This window comes from Nannobrachium achirus (genome assembly GCF_963921795.1).
Source record: "Nannobrachium achirus genome assembly, chromosome: 6".
In the NCBI taxonomy this organism is placed as follows: Eukaryota; Metazoa; Chordata; class Actinopteri; order Myctophiformes; family Myctophidae; genus Nannobrachium; species Nannobrachium achirus.
Window position 1 is genome coordinate 60,685,874 of NC_137815.1, and position 13,693 is coordinate 60,699,566.

The following is a 13,693-nucleotide window of genomic DNA, read 5'->3' on the forward strand; positions in this document are numbered from 1 at the left end:
ATGTGGTTTGTTGTGGCATTCCCTTTGTGCGTCTGACAGGTTTGATGACAGATTGTGTAAGCATTGTTTTCCCTCACTGTTGGATGTTCCCCCCTGCACAGGATTTGTCATCCTTAGTAGCGGAGTCGTCTCTGGTAGTGAGGATCGGTAAGATGAGATGTAATCTATACCGCCGCCGCAATCCTGTATCTCATCGCTCCCTATACTCAGACAAGGCAAGACGTGATCAGTCGCACATGATGGACACGCCGATTAATGAGTTGTTTGCCGGCTGGGGGCCTTGATTTATGCCATCTCCTCCCTGTCCCACATGCATTTCTACTCCTAAAGTTCCTCTGACTGCTGAGACATCAGCCTCGAATTTACAGCCTCATAAAGACTTCACTTGTGATTTAAAACGTGGGGGCAGGCCTTCCCTTTCTAACTCACACACACAGCCCTACACACAGGGAGAAAGTTGACCCCACGGCCCCTGGAATGAAGAGTCCGATCGAGCATCAAATTACTACTATTCCACCTTGTCTCAGAGACACAGAGCACTCTATTTGTTTACTACACCGGAGAGCGTTCCAAAATTCCTCGCACACTTCCTTTGTGGAAACTGTGGCAACTTTAACCTCCCACACCCTTCCAGTTCCTAATTACGTCTGAATTGTTAGCAGAGCGAATGTCGTTCCAAATGGAGCAGCAGCCGCTCTACTCCATTAGTTTCTGCGTGTGCCTTTTTGAGAGTCCTCGGATGCCAAGGCCCCCGCAGAGTTGCTGGACTGCAAAGAAGAATCTAGTTTCCTCATTTTCTCTCTCTCTCACTCTCTCTCGCTCACTCTTCCCTTTTATCAAAATGGCCTGGACAGAAGCCAGTCTAGACTCATGGTGGCCAGCATTGACAAAGCACCATAATACTGTTACTGCACCTCAGTTGAATAGGTAGAGCTTGAACTTCTTCTTTCACTTCACTCCTCCTCCACTATACTCTCTTCCACAATCATGAATTGGGTCAATCTTATTCCAGAGCAAAAACACCATGGTAATGTGATCAGTGTGCTTGTAAGCATGGTTAGATTCACATTACTTTCAAAAGATTTTGATGCAGAACATGTTACATTGTTGTCTTCTCTGATCGGTGAATATGTGAGCAGTCTGCAAATGCATGAATGTGGCAATTTGACAGTGTTTTAAATAAAGGTCTTTACACACCAGGAACATGACAAATCGTATCAAAACTACCCATATAGTTGCTGCCTTTATTTGTGGTGAAAAATCAACCTTGATCCAAATAAAAACATGTAGCTATAGTCACCGTCTGTGTGGATGTACTAATTACACAAATATATATTTTTTTGCGATAACGTTATGACCTTACTTAACCTTAACCTGAACAATGGAAGTGTTGTATTATAGAAAGACATTAAATTATAGTGCGCCATGCCCAATGAAAACAACAACACACATGGAAACCCTTTCTTAAAGTATTAAACAGCCTCTGGGTTTTCTCCTCTCTCTCTCTCTCCTCTCTCTCTCTCTCTCTCTCTCTCTCTCTCTCTCTCTCTCTCTCTCTCTCAATTCAATTCAATTCAATTCAATTCAATTCAATTCAAATAGCTTTATTGGCATGAATGTAACAATTACAATATTGCCAAAGCATCAAGTGCAGTGAAAAAGAAAACAATTCAAACAAAACAATATTGAACATACAAATAAAATACAATATTCATTATGATAAGTCATAATGATTCGAATGTGCAGAATTGGTCTGTGTGTGTCAAGATATAGTCCATTGTCAAGATATTCACATGAGTGTATTGTTTGCTTAAGTGTCCCTCTCTCTCTCTCTCTCTCTCTCTCTCTCTCTCTCTCTCTCTCTCTCTCTCAAACCCCCTCCTCTCATTCATCTCCTGTATTGTGTATGACAAAGGCCAGAGGAGAGAGTTGTCCACAGCACTGAGGAAAGGGAGAGAGGGGAGGGAGGAGTTGTTGGGGGGGGGGGGGGGGGGGAGGGGGGACCATTACCCCACAGGAAAAAACCTGCTGCTCCTCCAACAATGAAGAGCCTCGTGGGGGCCAGGGGTCAAGCCATGGGCGGTCAGTGTGTCAGCTAAGCCCCATGGATTGACGCCTGTAGAATGTACTTGTCTGTTGGCACTTTAACTTGAATACTCCTGCCAGGCCTGGCTGGTCAAGTCACCACTGCTTGTAACGCACTTGCTACCCTGATATTTCCCAGGGGCCACCTTGCCAGAATTAAAAAAAAAAAAATATATATATATATATATATATATATATATATATATATATCGTCGCTGTCGGGCAGAAACCTTGTATCTCCAAGTTTCAAATTTGTAATTGTTTTCACAAAGCAAAGCCCTGCTTCATCATACAAGGCTGTCGTACAAAAGTAGTGAAAACAGCTGATCTACAAGCACACAACGCCTCGCACCGCGAGGCGTTGTGTGCTTGTAGATCTGCTATTTTCACCAGTTTAGTTCATTTTTAAAACGATAAATACAAAACAAACGGTTTTGGACATACAAGGTTTCCACCCGACAAACGACGATATATTAACGGCTATTTTCCGTTATGGTTGTCCTCTTGACTGCATTATAGCTGATGCAGCAATGCAGGCGCTTTTCTTGAAGAGGTCTTTCTCGGACTCACAGGCGGCATCACATCTGTCAGGCATGTGTCCTGCAGACTTTGATGTTTCAGATAGCAGACCGGCGTCTATCCGATGATGTGTGAGCCTCTAGAAGATCCTAGAGTCCCGCTGGGCAGAACAAAGACGTGAGTGTCTCCCAGCTAACAGGGATAAGTAGTACAGATTTCCTCTCTGCATGAGGTCTCGCCATCTTTTGTCTGCTTACACACACAACCGTCTTGCACACTCACTTACACACTCTTGTTTGCATAAGTGGGACACTAATGATGCAAGCATGAACGAAGCTATTTCTTCCCAACATTATGCAGTATATTTTGGTGCCAATGACTAGTTTGGGATATGGGATTATTTTGTACTGTCTATGACTGGTTGGAGCTAGGGGTGGTCCGTTCGACTGAAAAACATTGGATTATTTTAGCGGTGCTATAACCGCTCCTACATTGGGCTTTGTCTGTTTGTACTTAATGTCCCTCCCGTCTGTACGCATGTCCAGCCTTATATGGAGCTGACTGATTTGTTTGCGCCTGATGCCTTGACGACTGGTTGGACAACACACTCCATATTTGAGCGTATCTGCATTGGGAACTCCTTATATGGTTATGGCTGTGTGACATAAGCATGATGACGTGGTCCACCGGCCAGCCGCTCCTCCCTTAAGCCAATTTTAATACAAGACAAGTGTGGTTGCCGTGACATGAATTTAGCAAATGAATTTCGTCTTATTTGAATTTTCACCATTCAAGTCAATGAGGAAAATTAATTCACTAATGAATTAATGGCCATATGGAGATCTCTGTGTCAGTCCTTGTCCCTTTTATGCCCATATATAGAGATCCCTGATGTCATCAATATTAAGCCCATGTCTTGGAAAGCCCACATATGGACATATATGTGGTCTATGATGTCAGCCATCCCCATATTTGGGAAACGTTACATTTTGAACTAAAGTCAATGTCGAAAATGAATTCATGAATAAATATCTAATAAAGTCGTTTGGAGTGAAATTCTGCTGATTCATATCGGTGGTCGATAAATCAGAGGTACGTGTTAAGTCGATTAGGCCTATACCTGGACTCTTCTAAACTCAAACTGTAGATGGTTTTAGTGAGAAACTGAAACTTTTTGAGAGTGACGAATAGAGAAAAGAGCAGATTTTTACATTTTGAAACCAACGGGGAGGATAGGAGACAGCGAGAGAGATCTTGCAGAAAGCTAAACCTAGCCAGGAGTGCAGAAACTGTAGATGGTTTGAGTGAGAAACTGAAACTTTTTGAGGGTGACGAATAGAGAAAAGAGCAGATTTTTACATTGTGAAACCAACAGGGAGGAGAGGAGACAGCGAGAGAGATCTTGCAGAAAGCTAAACCTAGCTAGGAGTGCAGACTACGTACGTACAGTGCCCCCTCATCCAACAGTTTTACTCGGGTCTGAAAATTCCAAGCCAAGCCCAACAGGAATCTGAAATATTTCTGTTGAAACACGAGCCTCCAGGCTGCAGGTCTTTGTGAGCGTAAAACCAGACTGAATCATTTTTTTAATCATCAATTATGGCTGGGATTCTTCAGCACTATTTATGACAATGAGCCAAACCCGCGCAATCGTGCCAAACCCCAGCAATTACATGAGCAAGTGATCAACAACTTTAATTTAACCCTTGTCAGATCAGGTTTAGGTATAAAGTTCAAGATGTACCTTACACGTTCACTGTCTCAGTCAAGAGAGCCATTGAATTTTCATCAAAAGATTAGTGTCTGTCAGTGAGTGCGTCTGCTTTACATGTCTTAAATCAGAAAGGCAGTCCAGCACCTTTTGACAAGTTAAGTATTGAGTCAAGCTGACATTCTCACATCTGCCCGAACTGCGATTTGTCCACTTCTGCCATTGAACGATGCATTCACACTCTACAATGAGGAATTAGCTGTGCTCTTATTACACACATTCATACTTCTGAAGAGGAGATTTATATGCGACGCCTGAAGAACGGATGAGTCACTCTTTCATTGAACAAGAGCCTGATGAAAGGAAAACTGTAGTATGTTATGTACCTTGGCTCCTTCACAGGCAGGAGACGCACGTGCAGCCACGCACACGCATACACACACTCACACGCACACACTCTTCCTTGTTCTCAAGGACTCTGTCTGGCAGATAGAGGCGTCTTTCTGTCGACGGAAGATTTCCAACCTTGAAAAAGCCACCACTCCTCAGCTTAATGAAGGCAAGCCACAACAGTGGTGTAGTAATGACTGGATTGTGTACAACATCACCCGCCCCCCCTCCCCCTCACCGGAGGAGCCTTTGTATTCACCGCAGGCGCTGCTTCTCCCACCGCAGAGCAAGGGAGGGGAGAGAAAACGAGCGCGCCTCTCCAATGCTAACTCAATAATGACTTCCCACGGGGGAGAAGAGAAGAGAATATTGTGCCGTCTTTGAACTGGCAGTGCTGCAGGACACACCACGGCCCCAGATCCACTGCAGGAAGTTCTCGCAGGAATGTTAGAGCTGAGCTAGGACTCTACACACACACACACATCACATCCTCCTCATCATTGTCATCATAATCATAAATGAGGATTTGGTGTAATTTTTTTACTAAATTGTCCCACGTCAGTCAATCCACCAGAGCAGCGTTTCACAGTGGGTTGTTCACAGTGGGGAGTGGGGCTGGTTCAAAAATGCAGGGTCGTTGTTCATGTTGTGCCTGTCTCTTTTTCTTTTCCCCCCAGGGGAGCCCCATCCCCCCACCCTCTCGTTTTCCTTTCACATATCTTTTCTGGCTTATCCGGAGAATGAGAGTTCTTTGGATTCAGCACAATCTATGCGATCTGTTTACACAGTCCCTCCTGAGGTCTTAAATGAACATAACAGCGTCTCTCCATTACTGACTGCTTTAAATGCTTTTTCCTCCCCAGAGTGGGGGAGCTCGTTAGGGCTGTGTGGTATTAAAGAGCCATCTTGGTGCTCGGCACGGTGGGTTAATTGGGCCAACGAGAGTGGCAGGAACCCTCCTCTACCGTAGCAAGGAAGAGGATGGTGGATGGCGAGGCGAGGACATTAATGTGTATAAGGCAGGGGTCTTCAACAGGGGGGTCCGGGACCCCTAGGGGGTCCTCAGAGTTACTACAGGGGGTCCTCCAAATCTTTGTGTGATAGAAACTATTAACAATTTGAACCCTAGCGTCCATATTCTGAGAACTTTAGCCGAAAATAGCAGATCTAGCGCGAGGCGTTGTGAGCTTGTAGATCGGCTATTTTCGGCAGAGATGTTTGGTGTAGAGGGGGAAAAGAGCAGACTAAGTACAGAGTAAAAGGTCAAGTTTATTACGTATTGAAGGTTCATGTGGTTAAATATCTGAAATTTACATGAATCCAAAATACACTTATGATCGTGCTGTCAAACAATGAAACTATATGGAATCTATGAGAAGGTTGTGGGGGTCCCTGCTTCATCACTCTCTCAACTAGGGGTCCTTGGCCTGAAAACATTGAGTAACAGTCGAGGTAGTAGAGCCGGTGTGGACCCGCTCCACTACCTCGACTGTCCTCGCACCTGCATTAATGGATGTGGGCTGAGCCATGCAATGCATGCTTGAGACCTGGCATATACAGATCCATCTAAAAAAAATAGAATATTGTGTAAAAAAGCATGCAGATGCCATAGCACCCCAAATCATAACTGACTGTGGAAACTTCCCACTGGACTTCAAGCAACTCTGACTTCAGAATGTTGACATTTCTCTATTATAAATCCTTGTTTTGTTGGTCTCATGTAATATTTAGAAATATGGACGTTTGATATTCATGAGCTGTATGCCTTAAAAAATCTTTTTTTTTACAAAAAAGGTTTGGAATAACTCACTGCATGTGCAATGTATCTAGAATATATGAAAGTTTCAAGAACTATATGAAAGTTCGAAGAAAATTTACTTTTACACAATATTCAAATTTTTAGATGGATCTGTCCATGGTCCAGGTCCATGGTAATAACAGGGCTGCTCGCTAGCCTTAACTCCACCGCCAGGACGATAGCAACGTCTCATATTGTAAGCATCATGTAACAATAATAATGTGCAAGCAAAGGCCCTTATTGTAAACCATTCATTTTGTACTTGTAGGGACAGATTTTTAAAAGGGCAATCAATAAAAGAATAAGTTCTGCTTCTATGAAACCTAAGCTCCTGCAAATGCCACATTCTTTAATAAACTGCTTGAGTGTGTGTTATCTTAAAGGAGTAGTTTACCCCCAAAATGATTTATTTTCTATTGATTACTCATGCCATAGAGACTTGAGTTCAATAATATTTGTGGTTATTTGTCGCATTCCTAAGACAAAACATTTGTTATAGTAAATTTACCCCCATTGATTCCAGATCTGGAATCAATGGGGGTAAATTCATTGTAATCAAATTGTTGTCTTAGGAATGTGACAAAAACATATTATTGAACTCAAGTCTCCATGAGAAATCAATAGAAAGAAAGTCATTTTGGGGGTGAACTACCCCTTTTATATCTTGTGGAAGGGGAGAAATATAGCTTCAGGGGTGTTTACTTGTGGGTGTTTTTTGTTCCAGACTTATATTGACGGCGCTGCAGTCATGCATTTTACACCACCGTAGGCCATTCAAGGTTGTCTCGACTTCTCATCCCCAGGATTTATTCTTGTTATGGTCTTTTACTCAACTGCGGAGTGATAGTTGGACGAAGCTGACAGAAATGTTGAAAGCACTAGATCATCCCAGACTTGTCCGTTTAAATTCATATTGTGCTTGCAACATTCCCTGGCGTGCAGCATCCACAGAACGCCAAGAAAACCTCACTGAAAATGATATTCTGACACTTGCCGGGCCACTCAAGAAGCTCCTCAGCGGTCCTTAAATGGCATTTATGACGATCATTAAAATGACAATCATGTACAGTGTGAAAGACTCTGACGTCCACAGTCAGCAGAGCCCGCCGGTTTCCACCAGCCAACGCTGCGCTCGGTCTAGCAGCAGCCGATTTAATTTGAGCCTCTCAGGGCTTGTGTGCGCGCGCGTGCACGGAGCCCCGCACGTCTCTGTAATCCTTTCAGTCTCTTATCACCTCTCGCAGTGAGAGCAGCAGTGGGGGGAGGAGAAGAGCGATGCCGGAGTTATCTGCTGAGCGCATCTCCCTACATCATTAAACATCTATATTTCCATATTTCATTGAGCTCCCCCTCCCAGACGTCCTCTGAAAAAGACAGTCTACTTAGTATTCAGATGAGAATGGGATTTGGGGTAATGGGTATTAGATTTGTAGATGGTTATCCCATGGCTATGTCTTTAGCACGGCGTGCAGTCAGTCAATTGGCTCCACTGTCTCACATGCAAGCCACGCTGATGAAGTTGAACCCAGTGACATATCCTACTCCTCTTTCTCTCATCCATACTGTACAAAATATAGTTTTAAAGAGGAGGAGGGATAGGGTGAAACATCAGCTTCATTTTACCCACAACTTTATCTCTCTCTCCTATGCCCTGTCTCTCATAGGTCCAGAAAGGTGACAGCCCTGTCCGGTCCTTTGCGTAAAATCCCCCAGCGTAAAACAGACTTGGGTCTGGAGCTGGACGAGCTTGAGAAAGCAGCAGCCATGGTGGAGAAAGAGGAGGATGAAGAACAGAGGAGTAGATCCAACGGTCCTCAGACCCTCGCCGGTGACGGCAGCAGCAGCAGCAGTGACTCCAGCAGCAGCAGCAGTGACTCCAGCAGCAGCAGCAGCAGCAGTAACGACTCGTCTGAGGAGGAGAGCGACAACTCTGAGGCTGACGGGCAAGGCTGCACTCACTCAGCCGAGGGAGGGGGTGGAGGGAGAGGAGGAGAGAGAGCCAAGGCCAGCCCTCCTCCTCCACTCCAGTCCGGGCCCTTGCACGCCTCCCCCACTCCCCTCCCCCGGCAGCCACCACCCCCGACCGCTGGAACGTTATCAGCGGGGCGGAAACCCGACCCCCTGATACAGGAGCTGGGAGAGCAGGTTGCAGAGGAGCTGTGGATCTCCTCCCGGGCTCAGCCTCGTGCCGGACATGCCGACGACGAGGACCCCGCAGCGGAGGCGGAGAGAAGCTGCTCGCAGCTCGCCGCCCCCAGCGGTGCTGGAACGTTCCTAGAGCTGTGTCCTCGCAGGAACCCTTTGCTTGTTGTCAAAACAGACACTGATCTGGACGAGGATGACATCATTGGCTAATGGAGCGAACGTGTCATTATGGGACTTAATGCCATGTGTGCTTTGCGGCAGCTTGTTGAACAGTAAGGCTATAAGCCCATTGCTGCTGCTGATGCATGCAGTGTAGGAATAACGGTGAGTCCTGTTTTCAGCAAGTGTATATTTTACTGTATTTTGGTTATTTGACGAGTTTCATGTTTTTCTGTCACTGATATACCATGTCTCTTGGTTCAATTGCGTTCCATAATTATTATTTCTTTGTGAAATGTATATTAACCTAAAGGAAAGTTATTTTGTACAGAACTTACAAATTTTAATATCATTAAAATGGACTTAAATTGTCTTATCAGAAAGCTGTACCACGTCTTTGCATTTATCAAATGCATTTACATTTTCCAAAGCAAAAGATTTTCTCAATGTCACGACTGACTTTTAATGCACTCTTCCTCGTCCTGCACACATTTATGTAGGGGTGCAACTGTTAATCGAACTAATTGATTAATTATTGGGAATGTCATTATAGTCGAAAAGTTTAAAAAGAAATTGCTTAGGGCTTAGATGGTTAATACATTTATTGATATACAAAAGAAACTTGATAAGTTTCAATTATTCAATTAATTGAATAATAACTAAGAAAATAATTGATAGGTGCAGCCCTACTATTACGTCTCGATGTCCATTTCTTAAATCTGTGGGCATAATTACTGCCCACAGTTTTCACTATTGCCTTTCAGTGTTTTACAAAAAAAAAAAAAAACATTTTTAAAATCAATTTCCCTCTGGAAACTGTAGGCAAAGCACTCACCAAGCGTCATTGATTGAAGCAGAGGAGACTGTGGCGGCGCTAAACAGGAGGGCGAGCGGAGCGCGCGGGAGTGATTGATTCATCTGGCATGAATGGAGGCGCGCCGTTGACACAGCTCAATATCATCAGCTGTGTCTAGCAGGCGAGAGAAAACAAACAAGGAAGCACATGTCAGGCAGATAGATGAGGGCTGCGCGCGGGTGCTGCTGCACGGGAGCCGTTTGTTTGAGATAAGGGCGCCCCAGGGCCGAGGCAGCCATGAGACTGGGGGGGGGAGGGGGAGGGGGAGGGAGGGGTTCAGTGGAGAGCAGGCAAAGGCTATCTGCCACTCAGTCCAGTCCTCCATCCTGGAGACAACTCACATTACAGTCATTAAATGTACTGACTGTAATGTGAGTCGTCTCCAGAATTAATGGAGACATTTTTAATTAATGCAAAAAAAAAATTGCATTAGGGCTGTCACAATTATTACATAATCGTCTAATCGCAATTATTTGAGGTAATCGCAATTATTTTTGCCTAATAGTCATAATCGTTTCCATGTTGAGAAATGTTAATATAGTTACACTTACAAACACTTTCAAAAAGTAGTGGAAATAGCCGATCTACAACGCATCGCAACGCGTTGTGATCGTCTGTTTCCACTATCATTGTTCTTTTTGAGGTATAAAATTGTCAAATATGTCAGTAATTTCTTTGTATATTTAAGTTATGTGTCGTGATTGCCATGTGCAACTTCAAAGCCTAAAAGCCAAACAGAAATGTAATTGTCAACACAAATACACAATTAAATTGTCAATCGTCATGTAAAATGTCATAATCGTGACAGCCCTAGTTTGCATCAGCAATTACCTTCATTTTGGTTTCGGGGAATAATTCCCATAACGAACATAAAACACATTTTTCACTTCCTGAGAGTGGCAAATTGGGCTGGTTTAGGTGTAATTGAGGGCAACAAATGACTCGGGTGACCTACATTTCGTAGAGGCACAAAAGGTACGGGGGCTTGGGAACCTCATAACTCAGGTGTAAGTGGGTGAGGCCGGGGAGTGATTGATCATGTGTGGCCACGGCGTGGCCCCCATCTTTCCAAGGAGATTTCTCCCCTGCGTCAATGAATGAATGAATGAAGGCAGCCGAGGAGGAGCCACTGGTGATGATGGCTTCTTAGCCAGGTGGTCTCTGTGGTATTGTGTTACCGAGATGGATGGCGTGGTTAAGCGCCTCCCAAGCAGAGGCAGCCTCCCAAGAGTGAGCGCCATCATGCCCGTGACTGAGATGAGTTACAATACGAAAGTCGAACCCATTTTAAACTCCCTTCCGTTCCGGGGGACACGAGTCCGGGGACTGCGTTGGCCCTGCAGGCACGGCTTCCTCTCCCCACCGGGTTCTCACATTGATTAAGTGACAGTGGGCTCCGTCGCCGTTTTTCATCTTAAAGTGGCCCTACGTATTCCCCCATTAGCTCAGCCGTCAGGGCACTCGGCCGAGGGAGCCGCAGCCAAGCTTGGCACTTCAGTCTCTTCTTCTGCAATTAATACTCTTCGTGGAGAGACATTTTTCAACAGAGTACAAGCCTAGTTTAATGAATGTGGTTGATAAATTATGCAGGGCATTAATTAATGGAACGTGTATGCACTATTTTGACTTGGGTTTGATAAATTGACTCCGCTCTGCTCTGGTAGAGCGCGTGCCTTTGACCCCCAGAGGTCTGGAAATTACAGTAATGTGGCCCAGGTCTAATTTGCACCAACTGCCCTCAGAATGCTGCCTCTGCCTTGTTTAATTAGCCTACCGGTGCTTAAAGGTGTAATGGTCGAGGAGTGAATGGGATTAGCAACGCCATCTGTCTCACCCTCATGAGAACCATTATGAGCCAACAAAAGAGTTTCATCACAGGGGTTAAATAGGTGAGAGGTTCATCGGTAGACTCGGTAGGGTAGACTCTAGAAAATAGCTGTTCTACCAGCTTGTAGATCAGCTATTTTAGCTATTTGTGAAATTTGAGCATTTAAATTAATTAATTCGTTTTTTACTATGAATGCTGCCTTGTACCATGGCAGCATTCAGTAAAGCAGGGGTCTTCAACAGGGGGTCCGGGACCCCTAGGGGGTCCTCAGAGTTACTACAGGGGGTCCTCCAAATCTTCCAATCCTTTTTATATTAACTTGAACCCTAGTGTCCGAGGCTATTTTCGGCAAAGAGGTCTGGTGTAGAGGGGAAAAGGAGCAGACTAATTACAGAGTAAAAGGTCAAGTTTATTAGGTAATGACGGCTCAAGTGGTTAAATATCTGAAAACACACATTGACCTGAATCCAAAATACACTGATGATTGTGCTGTCAAACGATGAAACTATATGGAATCTATGAAAAGGCTGTGGGGGTCCCTGCTTCATCTCTCTCTCAACTAAGGGGTCCTTGGCCTGAAAACGTTGAAGACCCCTGCAATAAAGTATCCCGTATTCCTGTGTGCGAATGGAAAATTCTGAATCATCTCTCTTTACAGGATAATGTATCGTGTCCCTTGTTTTTATTTCCACTGGAAGGCAGCCGTAAGGATAGTATCATCACTGCCCCCCCTGTCTGTCCCTCCCTCCAGACAGAGAGAGTGAGAACAGGACCTCGTCGTAGTTGATTGTAATAGAAAACTCAATCTCCTCTCCCCTTCCTGAGAGGCAAAGTGATTCTGGTGCTTGAAAAGATTAACAGCCCTCAAGAAGAAATGAATCAGGTGCTCTCCAGGGCTTGACTCCTCCAATGGGCGTACAAATAGAATTCCTTTTGTGCTCTTCTCCCTTATTCGCATGGCTGTGTGTCGCCTGCACATGCAGCTCCGCTGTCCCTTTGTGGCCCTGGCGCTGCTGGATCCTGTTGCTTAAGGCTTGGTTGGCAGGCGAAGAGGCGACGACGGCCACTCAGCTCCAGCACCAGAGGTGTCACAAGGGGGGGGGGGGGGGAAGTGGGACTGAGTTACCAGGGCCCAAGGTGGAGGGGCCTTAATTATTTTATGCTTTAGCTATTGAAAAATAGCAGCTATACAAGCTCACAGCACTCGGTGCCGTGCTGTGAGCGTGTAGATCTGCTATTTTTTTTAAAGTCATGAAAATGTGTTCAAATCTTTGAATATATGTATTTTTTAAGCGAACATTTGTAATTCAAATCTTGCTCCTGGGGGGTCCCTGGAAGTAAGTATTTTGAGATGGGGGTCCGTGGACAAATACATATCATTTTGGGGGTCATTCTCATGAAAAGGTTTGAGCACCACTGACGTAGAAACATAGGTTTTTAAAAAAAACCTTTGAAGGATTTTAAATATTCAAAGACTTGCACAAGTTTTCAAGATTTTTCAAAAATAGCAGATCTACAAGCTCACAGCGCGGCACTCGGTGCTGCGCTGTGAACTTGTATGTATATCTGCTTTTTTTCAATTGTTAAAGCACAAAATGTGAGTGAATCCTTGAACCCAGGGCCCAGAATTTGGTGCGACACCCCTGTCCAGCGCTCATGAAAAGAACCAGGTGTTGACGTCCCTTCCTACGGCTCATTTCTTCAAGGATTTGTAGGTCGTTTGCCTGGAATGACTGGCATACGGAAATGAGGGAGTTGAGTGCATGGGATGTGTCAGTGTCTCTAAAAGCGGATAGCATTGACAGGAGGAGATTATCTTAAAACGAGGTATTTCCATTGCTCTTAATCACAAGAACAATAAAACACCTCCCCCTCATGTTCGGTGTGTTGGCGCGTGTTGACAGTGCTGGTATCCACTTGTCCTTGGCTGCGCTGCTTGACTGATTCACTCTAATTGGCGCGAGGAATGTCTGTTAAATCACTCCTCAACTCTCAGCGGACATGTGCTATCCGAGCACTTAATGCTGCAAATGACCTAGGACTGTGTGCCTTGTGCCTTTGTGTGCGTACGAGAGAGATCATCATTCCCATCTTACGTAAAAATCACACCTGTGTGAACTTGTATGCAGTGACATGGCAGGGCACCCTATCACAAAATATGGAGGATGAGCAGAGTTGTCTCAAAGAGCAGTCATGTAAGTT

The 13,693-nt window shown here is 44.8% G+C and overlaps 1 protein-coding gene across 1 annotated transcript in view; it reads left to right on the top strand.

Annotated features, from left to right (window-relative positions):
• Positions 1-9,071, top strand: part of shq1 (SHQ1, H/ACA ribonucleoprotein assembly factor) — a 51,928-nt gene extending 42,857 nt beyond the window's left edge. The window contains exon 12 of the mRNA XM_080727702.1: positions 8,168-9,071. Coding sequence (XP_080583828.1) covers positions 8,168-8,858 — 691 coding nt within the window. The 3' untranslated portion in view covers positions 8,859-9,071. The remainder of the gene's footprint in view (positions 1-8,167) is intronic.
• Positions 9,072-13,693: the final 4,622 nt, after the last annotated feature.